General features: G+C 40.0%; 1 protein-coding gene across 1 annotated transcript in view; it reads right to left on the bottom strand.

Annotated features, from left to right (window-relative positions):
- LOC144505204 (lateral signaling target protein 2 homolog) overlaps nucleotides 1–18,005 on the bottom strand; it is a 37,954-nt gene continuing 19,949 nt past the window's right edge. The window contains exons 4-13 of the mRNA XM_078231179.1: nucleotides 16,662–16,864; nucleotides 14,637–14,726; nucleotides 13,094–13,183; nucleotides 10,831–10,932; nucleotides 8,353–9,234; nucleotides 6,155–6,306; nucleotides 5,070–5,189; nucleotides 4,258–4,362; nucleotides 3,171–3,274; nucleotides 1–1,980 (exon numbers count right to left, since the gene is read on the bottom strand). Coding sequence (XP_078087305.1) covers nucleotides 1,849–1,980; nucleotides 3,171–3,274; nucleotides 4,258–4,362; nucleotides 5,070–5,189; nucleotides 6,155–6,306; nucleotides 8,353–9,234; nucleotides 10,831–10,932; nucleotides 13,094–13,183; nucleotides 14,637–14,726; nucleotides 16,662–16,864 — 1,980 coding nt within the window. The 3' untranslated portion in view covers nucleotides 1–1,848. The remainder of the gene's footprint in view (nucleotides 1,981–3,170; nucleotides 3,275–4,257; nucleotides 4,363–5,069; nucleotides 5,190–6,154; nucleotides 6,307–8,352; nucleotides 9,235–10,830; nucleotides 10,933–13,093; nucleotides 13,184–14,636; nucleotides 14,727–16,661; nucleotides 16,865–18,005) is intronic.

Here is an 18,005-nt window from a genome sequence, read left to right as displayed (position 1 = left end):
AATTTATTCCGCTTTAATGGAAAAAAGACATTGAAGATTACATGTTAATCTCAGGTTAAAATTAAATTTGTTTGTTTTGTGAAGGCTTTCATTGCAATTTAGGAAGTTTTCATTTATTGAAAAGATATATATACATTGCACTGACCAAACTAAAATATAGAATTCCCCTGGCTTCTAGTAAACTTCACACTCAGAACTTCCAGTTCATTATTTGTACAAAAGTGCATCTTCCCCCCTAAAAGATAAGGATCACTATTATTCTTTACAGAGTATACAACAAAAATTGCAATGTGGCTTTCAATTGAAACTCAAGTACTGTAAATATCATTTGAATTGCAGCATGATTTTTGAACAGCTATATATTCATATCCCATATATCAAATTAATACAATTAAAAGGAGTCATTGATCTGAAACATCTTTGATGACTACATTTGTAAAGTATGGCTTGAAGTAAGTATGAGCTAGTGCAAAATACATTATTCAATAATGCACTTAACATTGATTGCACAAATCTTAGAAGTTTAGAAAAGCTTGTCAACTTTTGTTCAGTCCCCATTTCATTTTGGAGACTTCAATGATGCTGCTAACCTGACCAATAAGCAGTGACAACATGACCCGAGATATGTTTAGGTGATGATCATCACATTTAAACATTATACATGGAATGTGGATGAGATTCCATATATCAAAGCTTTGAAGAATGTTCATTTGACTAAAGTGATTAGTTACATCAGCAAATGGCTACTTATAGATATGTGCTACTGGAGCATACTGTTACGGAAGCAATTAGCGATTATAGGTGCACATAAACATGGCCATATTTCCAAAACTACAGACTAGTCAACTCCCAGAATTAATTCCAATGAAATTATGAGTTGAAGGAAACCACACCCTCAATACCCTCTTTGGGCCTCAAGGTGTCCAGAGGTTAGGTGCCAAAATTTAGCAAACCATTAGCTTCCAAAATTAGATTACTGGAATTTATGCATAGATGTTACATGAGCAGCAATAATCTTGTGTAATTATTTTTTGATTAGCTTTGTCAGTAACAAATGCATGTTCCACCACTGCTTCCTGCTATTCCAATTAATACAGAGTGGGCAAAAACCCAATTCTCCAGACATTAAATTGATGTTATTCTGTGATATTAACCCTAAAGATTTTCACACGTTATTTTCAGGACAAAATAAATTTGTTCCTGAAGTGCCTATTTTTGCAGTCCACCGTTTTAAAGCAGTGTACCTGAGACCTGAGGTTAGCAATCCAGGTTGCCTCACTGAAATTGTAATAAACTGGCCTATCCATATGGATCATTGTAAACATAGGCTGTAACAAAATATACCAATTGAATCAGGAAGATTTGATCCCTTCCTCACTTCAGATGTGATACTGTTTTTAAATATTTTAATTCTCATGTGTTTATTAGCAATTTATAGAATCAAAATACATTGATGTCACCAAAATAGAAAATTTAGATTATTTGATAATCCCTACCTTAAAATCATTCAAACATTTGTTGATTGTCTTTATCCACTGGGAAGGAATCATTCGCACAGTTATCATTAAATAACCAGAGTTACCAAGCATATCTTTTATATCAGAGGGTGCTGCAGAAATAATTCACAATTAACTGCTGTTCTTTATAGATTTGCAGAGGTATCAGAGTTAATACGTTGAACTGAGACTACGAGGTTGGACTGAGAACAATTGAATTATTTGCAGTAATGATGAATTGAAGGTGGTTCTCCTCTTGTTCACAGGGACCCGACATATTCATTACCCTGGGTTTATTACAATGCTTGTCTCTTTGCAAGTTTGTTGAGACTCTCTGGCGTGGAGCTTCAGGTTAACATGCAGATGTAGTGGAGTAGGAGGGAGTGAGGTGAAATGTGTAACAGTGGGCGCAGACACGGACTGGCTTCATCTGCCCAAACCAAGGTAACGGTGCTGATTGGGAAGAGCAGCGGGAACAGAAGATCTGAAACACAAAGCAGAGTTTGAGCTTTTCCAGCAAGCTGATGGTGAAGGACGACACAACGAGGTGGAGTAATTCTCTTTGTATACAGTAAGCCCACCAATATGTCCCAGCATTAAATGCTACAAGTTGCTTTTACCTGAATTTTGAAATAGCAGCATGCAGAAAGTGAACCAGAGGGGATTGGAAATAAATCGTCCATGGTATTCTGATTTGGAGTCTGAAGATTGTTCCCTTAACAAGGGTTTCTGGATCTGGGCACTAACATACTTTACACACCAACATCAGTTGTACAATGTACATTTCATAGTACTCAGCTCATGTATTAGCACCCACGAGCTAAATATTAGTACCATTCAACAATTTCCCCTGTTTACTATCATTGCGAAGATCTTTCAAAAAAAAGGACTTGCATTTATCTCGTGCATATGTAGGACAGAAATTCTGGAAAACATAATATTGAAAGCAGAAAGAAGCCAATACTTTCCAATATCCTCATTGCTATCACTTGATGTGCATACTGTGTAGTAACTGCATTTGATTTGATTACAAGCATTGTACTGTTTATATCCTTTCAGTACTTCATTCAACAGGTGACGGTGGTCCAGTGACATATGTTGATGTACCTGTGGAAATGCTACAAAGGGTTTTGCCTACAACACCAAAAATCAAGACACAAGCTCAATTATGAAGAGGTAGCAAAGGGGATAAGGCAGTAGACTAAAGAGACTGGGGAAGAGTAACCAAAATAGAATATATAACCCTGCAATGAACATTTGGCGTATTGTGCCAAACTGAAGGAAAACGTATGCCTTTATGGCAGCTGAAAGAATTTCAGCTCAAGGGTCTTATTTCACCTTTTTCTGAGTCTTAATTTAACAAATTATATAGAAAAATAGCCAAGTAAAATATCAACCACATGGTTTCTATCACTGTAAATTAAATCTAAAAGTGAAATGAGAACAGAGTACCCAGTGAACCACATGTAACAACACTGAAGCAAAAAGGTGGCACTATATTTTGGTGGACTATAACAAGTCATTTGAACTGAAAAGTGCCTCTTCCATGGCGTAGAATGCTACTGATAGTTAAAGCTGTAAATATCCCAGATTGTAGTATCACTTATTCCCTTCCATGTGATCTACATCTGATACTTGATCCTAACTTTACAAGCCAATGTTTAAAATTCAAACCTTTCCACAGTTCCTGCAGTGATGCCGCCTGCGGATAATTGTAAATGGTGCTTTGCAAGACATGCATTGATTACAGGCAGAATCAGCAATCCACTCTGGGGGCACTACAATTGGGAGGGAAAATAAAAACAAAATCAGTTACTTGCAAGGATGAGACAAAACCTGAAAAATGAACCACTGTGCTGATGTACAGATAATGACATTCTTCTAAACAGTCTTCCCAACTCAAAGTTCAGGATGTTCTATGGGAGTAACCATTTGGATTTGATGACTGATAAGGCTAATCCCGCATTGGAGTGACGCAACAGTAATTCAGGTGAAATATATAATGAATGATTAATCATTTCACAAATAAATCTTCCATGGGAGTGATCGGTAAAAGCAAAAGAAAGAAACATTACCCTTCATCAAACAGGAAATAGACTTTGAAATTTGAACTCTGAATCTATCAAGGAGCAAGAGGTCACACATCACCAGGTTAAAGTCCAACAGGTTTATTCGGAATCACGAGCTTTCAGAGCACTGTTCCTTCCTCAGGCGAGTGGCCACTCACCTGAGGAAGGAGCAGCGCTCCGAAAGCTTGTGATTCCAAATAAACCTGTTGGACTTTAACCTGGTGTTGTGAGATCTCGTGCTGTGCCCACCCCAGTCCAATACCGGCATTTCCACATCAAGGAGCAAGAGAGGAGAGGTGAAACGTGCAAGTGAAAATGTATATATAAACCTACTTTTGCAAAAAAACAGAAGAGGATTTGTAAAAATGGTAGTCAGCCAGAGCACCAAATGCATACATTAATGGAGGTGCAAAGATTTGGGTAACTAGTTCCTTGACTGACATGCATCCATCATGGCAGGTAGTAGCTTTTTTTTAAAAAACACATTGGTTGCTTCAGCAAGTTAATCAATTTGTAGCATAAAAACTCGAATAGATAACTGAAAGATTTTAGGAATGTATTTTTATCCAGTGATAAGATGAATGTTGGCCTTGATGGAATCGGAGCCTTACAGCAATATTTTCACAATTAATAGAGATTTTTAATTAGAGACCAGCCATAGTTTTGTCCAATAAAATACCAACTTAATGTACCTTCCAGTTTTGTGCTGTTTAAATTGGAGGTTCTAGAGTAAGAATGGGATTCCTGACACAGCACACAATCTTCCAAGGCAGGCTCCAGAATAATATTCTCCTCCTCTGCAAGACACAACAGGCAAAGAAAAAGGAAACAATTACAATACATAACTGATTTATATTTTTCAATTTATAAGATGTTAGTACTAAGTTTCAGTAAAATACTGCACAAGACCAGAATGTACATGGGGGGGGGGGGGCGTCGATTCTCCAACCACACCGTGCCTCCAGTAGATTGCACCGGTCCCAGAGCATAGCGTGCAGGCCTAAAAATTTGCATTTTGCAGAGATTCATTATCTAAGCAGTGATTTCTCAGATTGCTTCCCCCATTGAACTACACGCCTTTGCACTGCATTTCTGGCAATGACCTCTTCATTGTAATTGTACCTGCACAAGTGGAGATACACAAGAGGTTTTCTCTTTGTGCTCTACTTTATAACTCTATAAATGGCCAGTCCATACCTCCCCACTCTGTCAGCAAGTCAGGGCAGGTTATTTCAGGTTTTCCTCCTCCCACACTGCAGTAGGTTCAAGAAAAATCAAGTCTATTTCACTTATGTGCAATAGCTGGTCTCTTGATAATATCCCATTATTTATGGCTCTGTGGGGATTACAGATATACAGGGCTACAAGAACTCTCATCTGAGCACAGAAAGATACTTGTATTCATGCATCCTTGTTAATCTTTCGACCAGAGACTAGAATTGAAGCAAACAGGTGAAAAAAGTGATGAGCTAGACCATGCAGATGCAAAGTGAAATCAGCATACCTGTTTCCTCTTCTATAACATCTTCATTTGTTTCTGGTGTTGACATTGCAATCTCGAAGACAGTTTTTAAAATCCGCCGCAGGTCTCCTGCAAAGTTAGTCTGAAGTTGATCTGCTACACCTGTTCCAAATACAGCCAAGATGATTCATAACTGATGCAAGTTAGGGTTGTGTACACAAATAAATTTACTCGAAACTGATTCCGGTGACAAGTGTCTTTCAGTCATTTTTCCCTCCTACTTTCCCATTACAGTATCTATCCGTTCAAGTGAATCCAGTGTCTGAGCTTTAACCACCTTTCCTGGCAAGCTATTCCAGCTAGCATCACTGAACTCAAGCATGTGAGAAATACCAAGACTATGGGTTTCAAAACCACTGAAAAAAGCCCCCAAAGGTTTTAAAAATAGCTGCTGAAATCAAAACTTCATAAGTTATATATTTACATAATTGACAGAACAGTTTTAAAACAAAATTCTTGTGTTGTACACTTGGTGCTCATATCCATCAGCTAATGGCTGACCATTTGACTCTCAATCATAATACAATATTATGGTTTTGGCTAGTTGCAATGAACTCTCGTTACAAAAACTTTGTTCTTGGGACGCATGCGTGTTTGATAAGCTGGTATTTCTTGCCCATCTTTAGTTGCCCCAGGAAGAGTGTATTGTGGGATTGGAGTCCTGCAGAGGCCAGACCAGTGAGAGAATAATATCAGTGAGCCAGCAGTTTCTCTGGCTTTCTTTTCTCGCGCTAGTCCACAAGTTGCCAGATTTACTGAAATATACTTGCCACAGTGGGATTTGAACCCGCAATCTCTGGTTTATTAGTTTAGTGCCATAAGCATGAGGCAATTTCCCAAACTCCCTAACACCTCAGAACAGTAGGTCAGTTTCCCACTCCCAGACTTCCAAGTGCATAGGAATAACTCTCCCTTGTATTTTCCAGTATCCCATTCATGGCAACATGGTCGTAGTCAGGGAATAAATGGAATGAGGGGTTTGAAAAATCAAACCACATATCTAGCACTCTACGGCAGCACACATTAAAGTGGTAATGTCATACCCCAGCCCATACCCCATGACATACCTGAGATACAAACAAAGAGCCGATGAAGCATATCACTGCGGCTGCGGTACCGGGCCCTGATTTCCTCCTTTACTGCTGCTCTCATAGTCCATACTGCGTGCTTTATTGTTTCACGATCTATGACACGAGGCTCATTCTCCTCTTCAGTCACCCTGCGAGTGAAGTGCACAAATTGATGCGCGTTATCACACACGAGGCTTGAGATGCTCAGGAAATAAAGGCTTTTATTTGCTGTTACAACGAAGCTACTAAGTATATACACGATCCCAGACTGAGGGGTCCCAGACAGAGCAGTGACCTTTATACCTCTCCCAGGAGGCGGAGCCCGACTGGGATGTACCACAATAACTATAATACAAGGTGTAACAGCCCAACCCTAACCCCAACAGCAACAAGTAGAACAACCCATCCCTAACGCCAACAGCAACATATATACATACTTGTAGTACTGGCCAGACCCTGGCTCAGTACTATCTAGTGGGAACCAACGATGGTTCATCACACAAATCAGCGAGCAACAGAACCTAATTTGTTTTCCATAATTAGGAAAATGTGACAAGTATTTTGGAAGTATGTAACATGCGCCTTCTGCAGAAATTAGATTTGGTAATCAGCAAATCAAAATCTGGAGTTTTCCCAGTGAATACATTTCTTTCAGGTTTCAAAATCATTAAAACGCTAGGTTTTTTTTTTAAGCTGCTGACTGGCACAACAGACAGGGAATAATTACCTGCAAAGTATTAAAAAGTTGCCAGACATGTTGATGGTTGAACAGAACTAGTTCTTTGGATGGGTCCAAGGATGATTTTGGACTATTTTACCTCCCAATTTAGCAATAGGAGGAGATCTCAATCGCGAGATAGGAAACAAATTGGGTTGTAACTTCCAATGGAGTGGCAACTGAGTCGGATTGCCACTCCGTTCAAAATGGCTTATCTTGAAATCCAGCCAATCCCATCTCACCTGACCTTCTGACACAGGCTGGGTGAGATCTGGGCAGTACAGCATGTCCCTGTGGACTTAATAAGACACATCCTTTTTGTAAAAAAAATAGTATTAGCTGCCATAAATTAAGTAGTTTTAAAGGTCCAGCCAGATTTAATGGTTTTTGAAGGCCAGGAAGGTAGTAACTTTCTAAGGCAAGTATATGGATATCATCAGGGGGGTCCCATGGAAAGGGAAGTCCCATTGAGAGATTGGGGCAGGGTTGGCAGTGTGGCTTTGTACAATAGTAACCCCAGAATCGCAAAGTGATTTTAATTCTTTGAATGATTTTTGGGTAACTATTGATGTAGCAGTCAGAACCATCCAAAGTTTGCGATTTAAAAATCACAATTTTTGGATGGTTCCCAATGCAGGGTAATTGTCCATGGGAAGTTAGGAACTTCCCCAGCATATCTTCAGGGAGCCCCCAGATACGATGCCAAGGAGCTCAGAAGTGATGGCAAATTTTAGTTGCTTTCGAGGATTGGTTGCTCCATTCGCTCAGGGCTGGCTACTCTTCAGGAATTATGCCCAAGGTGGCTTGCCAACTTTGAAGGGATTTCTTCACACAAAAAAATTGCCCATCCGATACCTTCAAGCATTTTCTCTTGGAAACATTACCCTGATTGGACCAGAAATGTATACGTCGGTTGAAACGTATTTTTAAAAAGTGGTAACTTTGTCATTATAATGCTCAAATTGTTTAAATTTCAAAACACATTTCATAATTTCCCTTCAAAATGTGAGGGGAAACATTCAACAACTAAATAATGATGATTAAAAAGCAAGCATATTTAATGTGGTAAAAACAAACATGTAAAAGCAAAGGCAACACTATAAGATCAGAGGAAATAGAAGCAGGAGTAGGCAATTTTATTGCTCATCGAGCCTGCTCCACCATTCAAAATCATTGGCTGATCAGAGGGTGACCTTAATTTCACTTCTCTGCCTTCAGCCCATAACCCTCCATCCTCCTGTAGATCAAAAATCTGCCGAACTCAGCTTTGAATATCATGGGTGGCGGATTTTAATTTCCTTGAGGCTTTGTGGCAGCTGAGTTTACAGGAAAGGAACAAAATATTCTATGGTTACATCCAACTATTTACCTCAGAAAATTTAAGTCTTAAAACTGCTCTTGACCCATCCATAATTCTTATTTAACCTTGTACTGGTCATTACGCCCGAAATATCCCAAATTCCTGCAAGCCCCTCACCTGTGGTTACTCGTGTGTGGATCTTCAGACACCACGCAAGTATGAGAGATTCTTTCATCACAACTGTGCTGACCTGTCATTTCACAGCTGGCGCTTTTCATTTTACTTCTATTCACAACTCCTTCCATACCTTCTTTACTTGGACGTGCTCCCAAAATAGGTGAAGACTCAGCTGTTTGTTTCAGGGTGTTCCCATCAGAAGAATAAGCATTTAATGGAGGGACAACATGGCCCTGTTCAGAAGTAGTCAGCACACAGCTCGTATCTGGAATATCAGTAAAACAATGGGATTCGATAGCATCAAATGTGGATGCGCCTGTTGATTCAAGCCCACCAAGCAGTTCTTGCTGGTCCGTTTCTGAAGTAAGGTTATTTTCTGCAACACTAAAGTGCGGAGTGGCATTGGAATTGGTCAAGCTGTCAGTAGCAGCAGATAAAGACAACTCGGGACTATCCCCCAGGATTGATGCATTTTGATTCTGTGCATTCGCCGGCGTGCTGTCACTGGTGTCCCATACAAACTCTTGTCGCCAGACTTCATTTTCTGTCTCCAGTCTAAGATGAGAAGCTTCCAAATAACCTATTTCATTTGCAGCTTGCGGGAGTGAATTGGATACATCGGAGTTAGACTGTTGTGAATACACCTCACTGGTTGCTTGGTGTTTGATCAGTTTTAACTGATCAAGTTGCTCTGAAGCAGGTGTAATAGGCAAAACCCCATTGGCACATTCATCAAGTCCTTCATGATCCAGTGAGCTGTCGTGGAGGGATGAAAGGCTGGGCAACATTGTGTGGGCATTGAAGAAATCTTCAGCTTCTACAGCACACAGGCTCTTCTCCAAGATAGATAACTCTTCTTCCGTGAGGACATAAAGTAAGTCCCTAGGGATAAAGTGTAAAACTGAGGTAAAACGGCGATAAAATGATTAAACTGTGAACCAATCCAACCACTTGCATGGGCATGAACTCAAACACTTAGGGTGAAGTCTGAACAAGCGTATTCGTAAAAATCACAGTTGTTTGCTTTCAACAGTGAAATAAAATAACCAGATTGCAAAACGGTTGAATGGGTCAAAAGATATATTTCCATTCTGTCTTTAGAAATACAAGCCTTTGTCATTTAAATACTGCTTTGGGATTTTGAAACCCCCAAATCAGAAGGGTGTGTGGTTAAAAAAAAAAATCACTGTATACTTGAGGGATTCTACCAGGTGCCCTCGTGTTGAGGTTTTTTTTAAAAAAGATGCTTGTCTAACTCCATCCTTTGCCTATTCAATACTTTTTTTTAAAAAAAATGTTCATATTCATTTATGCCCCTTGCCTAATATGACATAGGCATACTGCAGAATATTGTATATTGCTATTCAATATTTCAAAATTCATTAGTCTTAAGAGAAAGAAGAGTTAGTGAACAACCTTGCAGTTGCTTCCAGGCAGATTTAACAGGAAAATAGAACTACATTGAATAAATTCAAGCCAGATTTGTGGAGAAACCACCTGGCCACAGAAGTGTTTTAGAGCCTGCAAATTTGAGGAAATGGAAATGGCTATTTTACAAGACTGAGAGATGACTGCAAGTGAGCATTATGATCAACCTCAGGCTAAAGGGACGATCCTTTAAAACAGAGATGAGGAGGAATTTCTTCTGCCAGAGAGTGGTGAATCTGTGGAACTCTTTGCCGCAGAAGGCTGTGGAGGCCAGGTCATTGAGTGTCTTTAAGACAGAGAGAGATAGGTTCTTGATCAATAAGGGGATCAGGGGTTATGGGGGAAAGGCAGGAAAATGGGGATGAGAAAAATATCAGCCATGATTGAATGGCGGAGCAGACTCGATGGGCCAAGTGGCCTAATTCTACTCCTATGTCTTATGGTCTTAAACGGGGAAGATAAATGATAGCAGGCCAAAAGTAGCAAAACATGGTATAAAAGATGCAAAGAGAGAGAGGTGGGTGATAATTCCTCAGCCCTACCAACCGAAAGAGCACACAAAGTGATGGGAGTTAAGCTGCAAGAGAGAATATATAAAAAAGGGAAGGAGACGAGAAAATTATCCGAGACCCCTTGATCAGTGATAGAGGGATGGCTTTACTTAGACTGGAGGATTGCAGGATTTCATCATGTGCAGGCCCACGGAACAGACAGAGGCTCTGCCACCAGGCATTAATTTGATCAGTAATTTAGTCTTAAAATCTAAAAAGACATTTACACTGATCTTCAAGGTACAGGTCTCACAGGGAGCAAGATGGCCTCAGATGAACTGTTGTACCAACGTACCAGCTATAGAATGTGGGATCATTCAAAAACTTTACACATTCAACCCCACAGTGCCAATTTTCAGAAAGAGTAACATACTTCTCATTAGCAATCAGCCAACTGGATATTTTCAGCATTTTCTGTTCCCCTAACTGGTCATGTTTCATTTTACATAAATAGAACAAAGATCCTTTCTTCAAAAAAATTAGACAACGTACATCTTACCTTATTTTTTGCAGGAGGGTGTAGAAAGGTTTAAAAAGCTTGGACATGTTATCCGGCTGCTGCTCTAGGTTGAGAGGTCCTTCTGGGTAGATCCTCAGCCCACTGGAAATAGAAACAAAAGTGGCTCTGGATTGGTTCAGCTGGAAGGAAGCTTTTTTGGCATCATTTTATTTCAACTATGGTGACAAACTGCATAAAGGTCCAACTGTCGTCCAAAAGTCAGATACCAAACAGCAGGAAGTAGGTTTCATCTTGCAGAACAACGTAAAACTGACAGTGATTGCAAATCAGCCGCTAATAACAGAAACTATTCCATTTCCCATATATCAGGCCTTTTCTCTAACTGGTGTTCCATTCCAACCAATCTGAACCAGACTGAGCACAGATCCCAGAAATGAAAAGGACAATGTTACCTAACCAGTCTGGATGAGAGCAAAGAACTGCAAGTTTCCATTTTTAGGTTCAGCTTTTGCATGAAAAAAAAAATCAAGAATTTAATCCATCACTCAATCTCCACAAGATTACTTATTAAAAATATATCCTTGGGATGCTGGCATTTACAGCCCACCCAATTTGCCCTCGAGGTGGTGGTGGCAAGACACGTCCATGAACTGTTGCAGGACTTGTCATGTAGATACACAATTCTGCAAGGGAGGATGTTCCATGGTTTGAACTTGCATTGATAAGTAGCAAGGACCATTTTACTAGGAATCTTTGATGTCACACGTGGTCAGTTGACCCAGTAACAGTGAAGGAATAGCGACATAGTTTTCCAAGACTTCTTGCAAGCTGTGCCCAGCAAAACCTTTAATTCTATCTGTTACTCTCGTTCTATGCTTCTAAAATTTTATTCTAACTTTTAAACTCTCTAACAATGCTCTAATTAAATCTCAGTCATCAGACTTTTAAACGGACCTACCTCATATTAAGTTGATCTTTCTCTGCACCCTATGACTGTAACACTACATTCTGCACTCTCTCCTTTCCTTCCCTAGGTACAGCATGCTTTGTATAACGCGCAAGAAACAATACTGTTCACTGTATACCAATACACGTGACAATAATAAATCAAATCAAAAGTCAGGATGGTATGTGACTTGAGGGGAACTTTCAGGTAGTGGCATTCCCACGCACTCTGTCCCTGTCCTCCCAGGTGGTATGGACCACTGCTTTGGAAGATGCTGGATCAAATTGATGATGGACACTACTGTCACTCAGTCGGTGGTGGAGGAAATAAATGTTTAAGGCGTCGATGGCTGTCAATCAAGTGGGCTGGTCTGTCCTGGTGGTGACGAAGTTACTGTGAAAATCCCCCAGTCGCCACACTCTGGTTTGGGTAAACTAAGGGTGAATTAAGCATGGCCAATGCTCCTAACCAGCTTATCTTTCGAACTGTGGGAGGAAATTAGAGCATGCGGAGGAAACCCATGCAGACACAGGGAGAATGTGCAGACTCCGCACAGAGTGACCCAAGCTTGGAGTCGATCCTGGGGTCCCTGGCTTGTGAGGCAGCACTGCTAACCACTGTGCCACCATGCTGCCCCCATTCATCCAGGCAAGCGGAGAATGTTCTATAATGCTCCTGACTCGTGCTTAGAGGAGTTTGGAAGAGAATTGCCAGTCTCATCATGCTCTGTAGCCAGTGTTTACATGGTTTGTGCAGTTAAGTTTCTAGTGAGTGGTAATCTCCAGGATGTCAATTGTGGGGTGGGGGACATCCAGTGATGGTAATGCCATTGAATGTCAAGGAAACATGATGAGATTCTCACTTGTTGGGGATGATCATTGCTTGGCACAAATGTTCCTAGCTACTTATCAATGCAAGCTCAAATGTTGTCTTGGACTGTGCTTGTGGGCACAGACTGATTCATTATTTGGAGTTGCAAATGGTACTGAACATTGTTTAATTATCAGCAAACGTTTCTACTTCTGACCTTATGATGGAGAGAAGGTCCTTGATGAAGCAGCTGAAGATGGTTGGGCCTAGGACAACGCCCTGAGGAACTCCAGCAGAACAACATGACATTGCAATGACTGTCCTCCAACAACCAATCACCTTCCTCTGAGCTAGATATGTCTTATAGCAGTGGGGATTTGTCCAATAATTGCCACTGATATCAACATTACTAGGAATCTTTGGTGTCACACTTGGTCAAAGATTGGTTTGATGTTACAGGAAGTCACACTCACATCTGGAATTCAGCTCTCCTCTACATGTTTGGACCAAAATATTTAGAATGGTCATAAAAACTGAGCTTCTTACCAAATGATAGCAAGGCGAGGAATGGTAAACATCAATACAGGCTCTAAACCATCAATCATGTCTTGCGTCAGGTAACCCATCTTCAATGCCCTGCAGAAGGGAGGTTTGGTGGAAGATGACATTTGACAGAGTAAGTGTGACATCATCTTCAGGAGCCATACATAAATGCAGGAAAAAAAATGGTGGATTCTACATTTCAAGTTAGTAGAGCGCCTTTTTAATTCAAGAAAGGTACAAATGAAAGACAAATTAGATGGAAAACAACAAGAACACAGGCAAGTCATGGCACTGGATAAGACAAAAAAAATCAACAGTATTTCTGAGAAAGGTTGAGTATCAGAGAGTTATTGAGTCAATGTCTGGAACCCTGTTTCGCATCTACATAAATGACCTCTATGCAGAAATGTATTGCAAGCATCTCAGAATTTCGTACAAATCTACAACAGGGAGGTGGACTATGATGTTAAACAATTTAGAGATCAGCTGTGTAATCAGGCAAATAACAGATAATGAAATTTAATACTGTTGAATATTTAGCATTTACATATTATTGCAACATAGATTTATAAGGGAACGGAACAGATTTAGCTAATGGAAATCTCGAATAGTGCCCAAGAGTTTGCTGTCTCAACACCAGGGATCCAAGTTCGATTCCCAGCTTGGGTCACCATTTATGGGGTTTGCACATTCTCCCCATGCCTGCATGGGTTTGCTCCGGTTTCCTCCCGCAGTTCAAAGATGTGCGGGCTAGGCCATGCTAAAATTGCCCCTTATTGTCAGGGGGACTTGCTAGGGTAAATGCATGGGGTTATGGGGATAGGTCTGGGTGGAATTGTGGTCAGTGCAGACTCAATGGGTCAAATGGCCTCCTTCTGCACTGTAGATTCTATGATTAGGTAATGGTAGACTCATCACATCCAATGTCTAGATGATATGTCAAAACAAATAAAACTGGCATATGGAAGCTCAAGATGTCTCAAAGTGCTTCACATCCAATGAAGTACTTCCCTTTTTGATTTGTGATTGTTATTATTCTGGCAAACATGGCAGTCAATTTTACACAAACAATGAGATGCATCAGCTGATGAACTATGTTGGTGATACTGTTTTATAGATAGATAACTGTTGGTTTGTACACTTTCCTGCTGTTCTTCAAATAGAGCCATAAGATCTTTTACATCTACCTGAAGGGCAAGACAGGTTTTGGTTTAAATCTTCTCTCATCTGAAAGATGGCACCCCTGACACTGTGGCACTTCCTTACTACATTCCATTGAAGGGTTGCACACAAACTGACCATTCTGCTCTCCACAGATGAGCCTGACTCCTGCATGAAAAGATATTTACAACATGCTGGTAATAAGAGTTTACAAACCTCAAACTGTCCCACTCTTGTAAGTCAGAGTATGCAGAGCAATGCACAAAATGTCTCATCTAGACATTCATCAGGGCAATTTTGACTAAACACATCAACAGCAGACAACTGCGGGAGCTTAAAATGGATGGCAGATTGATGCAAAAGAAAATGAAAATAGGGTACTGACCTATCTATAGTTTCACAGAAAAGCACAATAATCTGTTGCTGGTTGTAGAGTTCCTCAGGAGATTTGATGGGGACTACTGCAGAAACATAACTGGAATGGAAAGGTTACATTTCAGAAGAAGCTTCAACTTTCTATGGAAGGTTGATTAGTTTATAGGTCACTATTCCACGTACAATTTCCTTTTGCTAAGCCTTTTAAGAAGGGTGTTGGTTACAAATAGTAAAACAGGTTTGTCAAGTGTATGATGCAAATAAATCATAATAACACATATCAACACTTCTCTTGCATGATAAGTTGCTGCTAATTGTACCATTTTTTTCTCTTTCAAAATAAAATTAATCCAATGCCTTTTCCGATAATATTGTGATTCATAAACTGGTCATTTCAATTGCTGTTTCTGGGACCTTTAATACGGTGATATCACATGTAGGATAGCAGAAAGCAAAAGGAAGAAATGCTTTCGAGGTCCCAAAATTAAACTCAAACACCAAATGCAAATTATTTGACCTAACCAAAATGTTTCACCTGTGCAGCAGTGATGTTCGCGGTTTAAGGAGTGGCAAAGATTACTTTTTTAAAAAATGGTTTTGTATTTCATACGATGTCCAAAGCCTGAGGTACAGTTCTCGTTTGGTTGGTTGTTGGGTGGAATCACATAGTAGTCAGGCATTCAGAGAGACTGAATCCTCTCGAGATTTAACCCTCCCTTTCCAGATGCAGAAAAATCTACCCATTGTGACCTGACCTATGTGCTCGGATGGGCTTTTTCTTTCCTCTGAAATTCATCCTAAAATCAGCAGAACCAGTGCAAAAGATTATGAATTTGTAGCTCAAATTACATTCAATGTAACTCAAATTTCTGCTAGTTTAAAAATATTGCAAGCCCAGCCTACAAACCTGGCCACGTCCCCAGGGATGAATTGATCATTGAGTGTTCTGGTAATTGTGCGTCTTTACACTCCAGAATTAATGTGGTTCTCTAAAAGGACTCTAAATAATGACTTGTTAAAAAAGTTTTTCAATCTACTAATAAACTGACTACTGTACCCAAATGTAACCAGAATATGGGTCTGTACGTTTTTAAAAGTCTGTCTCACTTATTTAAAAAGAATCAAGTTATTTATTGTGGGGGATTGGATTGATACACTCCAAAATGGTTATTCTTTTGTGATGAATCGTTTTCAGTTTAATCAAACTACACAAAGTTGGTAATCCTAACAATAAAGGGATAATTTTTAAAATAGGTTTTTAAAAAATGTTTTAAAACACTGACCCTGCTGGTTTGTACCATTTGGCAACATTTACTTGAGTAAGAGTACAAACTGAAGAGAAAATAAAATGCGTTTTAAAATGGATGCAGTTAATACCTGGATCACTGCTTTTTGTGCATAAAATGGAAATTCTACCCTGGTCTGGCTTATGCAAGAGTCCAGGTATCAATGTGGTTGACACTTAACTGCCCTCTGAAATGATCATTCAGGTGCATTAAAGTACTACAAACTAGTAGCACCGTGGGCGTACCTACATCACATGGACCGTAACAGTCCAAGGCGGCGGGCGGCTCACCGCCATCCTTTCAAGAGAAATTGAGTAATGGGCAACAAATACTGGTCTGGCTATCATTGCTCACATCATCCGAACAAATACAAAAATATCTGTGTATTCATTATGACTTATTTAGCATTTACCATAATCATACTTTTGAATGTTTTCTGTTTCTTGACAAGTGTCATCTACACTGCAACGCAAGTCAAAATGTTCTATGAAAGGGTATGGAGCAGCTCTGCTTCTGCTAAGGAAGTGGGTAATCGCTGTTGGCACTTGGAGATATGGAAGGGATATCATTGCTAACACAAAGTCACTTCCAACATTCCAGAACATTAGAGTACTCAGGCAGATGAGTTACTGCAACAGTTGGTCAAAGAAAATATGAGATTCACTATCTCAGTTTCAATTTCTGTATTGAAATTAAGCAGTCATTTACAAACACGCGACTCGAGAGTTTATTACTTTATTACCCCTTACCTTAATTCAAACTCTGCGAAGAGCCTATCAAACCGATGGAGAGCTACTTTGAGGTCATCTGTATAGATGGTATAATCAGAGAGACATTGTTCACGGAGTAGATAGCGCACCTCCTCTAGACTGCGCAGGAGGTCCTCTGCCAGAGGGTGCAATAGGAGCATTTCAGATTCATGCACTTCGATGAGGGAACCAGCTACTAAACACTAAGAACAAATAAGGAAAAATTAATTATTTGTGGCTTCCTCACATGCAAATACATCTCATCCCCATGTACCCACTAATAAGATACAAGGAACACAAAGCAGGATTTTGGGTCACCATTTCCCATCTGTGCAGATTACAACAATGAAACGCTGATGGCATCCATTGATGGCTCCTCACTTTGTTTTGTCCGGGTTATGTAATTAAATAAATAAAATTGGATTTAAGTTATAATTACCAATCAAACTGGAGCAGTTGATGAAATGTTCCACTTTAAGTACTGTGATATTATTCTGTATAGCCATAGAAAAGCTACAGAAAAGCAGAAACAGGCCATTCAGCCCATCATGTCTGTGCCAGTCAAAAGAGAGAAAAGGAACTAGCTGGTCATTTTAATCTCATTTTTCAACACTGGTCTGTTGCAGGTTACAGCACTTCAGATGCAGATCCAGGTACCGTCTAAATGAGAAGAGCATTTCACCCTCAACTCAACTTAGGCAGTGAATTCTAGATCTTCCCGATCCTCTGGATGAATCCTCGTAATTGTCTTCACCTCAATTAGATCATCCCTTAGCCTCCTCTCTTCTCAGGAAAGAACCCCAGCAAATGCTGTCTCGCTTCATGACTGCAATTTTCAAGCCCTGGCCACATTCTTGTAAATCTGCTCTGCATTCTCTTCAGAGGAATCATGTCCTTACTGCAATGTGACCAGAACTGTACACAAAACTCCAACTGTGGCCTAACCAGTGTTTTATACAGCTTCACCATGACATGCCTGCTTTTGTATTCAGTACCTCACCCAATGAAAGAAAGTATTCTACATACTTTCTTGACCACCTAACCTGTCACCTTCAAGGACTGTGGACATTTGATTTGATTTATTGTCACATGTATTAGTATACAGCGAAAAGTATTGTTTTTTGCACACTATACAGACAAAGCATACCATTCATAGAGAAGGAAATGAGTGCGCGCAAAATGTAGTGTTACAGTCATAGCTAGGGCGTAGAGAAAGATCAAATTAATGCAAGGCAAGTCCATTCAAAAGTCTGACAGCAGCAGGGAAGAAGCTGTTCTGGAGTCGCTTCGTATGTGACCTCAGACTTGTGTATCTTTTTCCCGATGGGAGGCAGCAGAAGAGAA

This window comes from Mustelus asterias, chromosome 16 (assembly GCF_964213995.1).
Source record: "Mustelus asterias chromosome 16, sMusAst1.hap1.1, whole genome shotgun sequence".
In the NCBI taxonomy this organism is placed as follows: Eukaryota; Metazoa; Chordata; class Chondrichthyes; order Carcharhiniformes; family Triakidae; genus Mustelus; species Mustelus asterias.
This window is presented reverse-complemented; position numbering and strand designations above follow the sequence as displayed.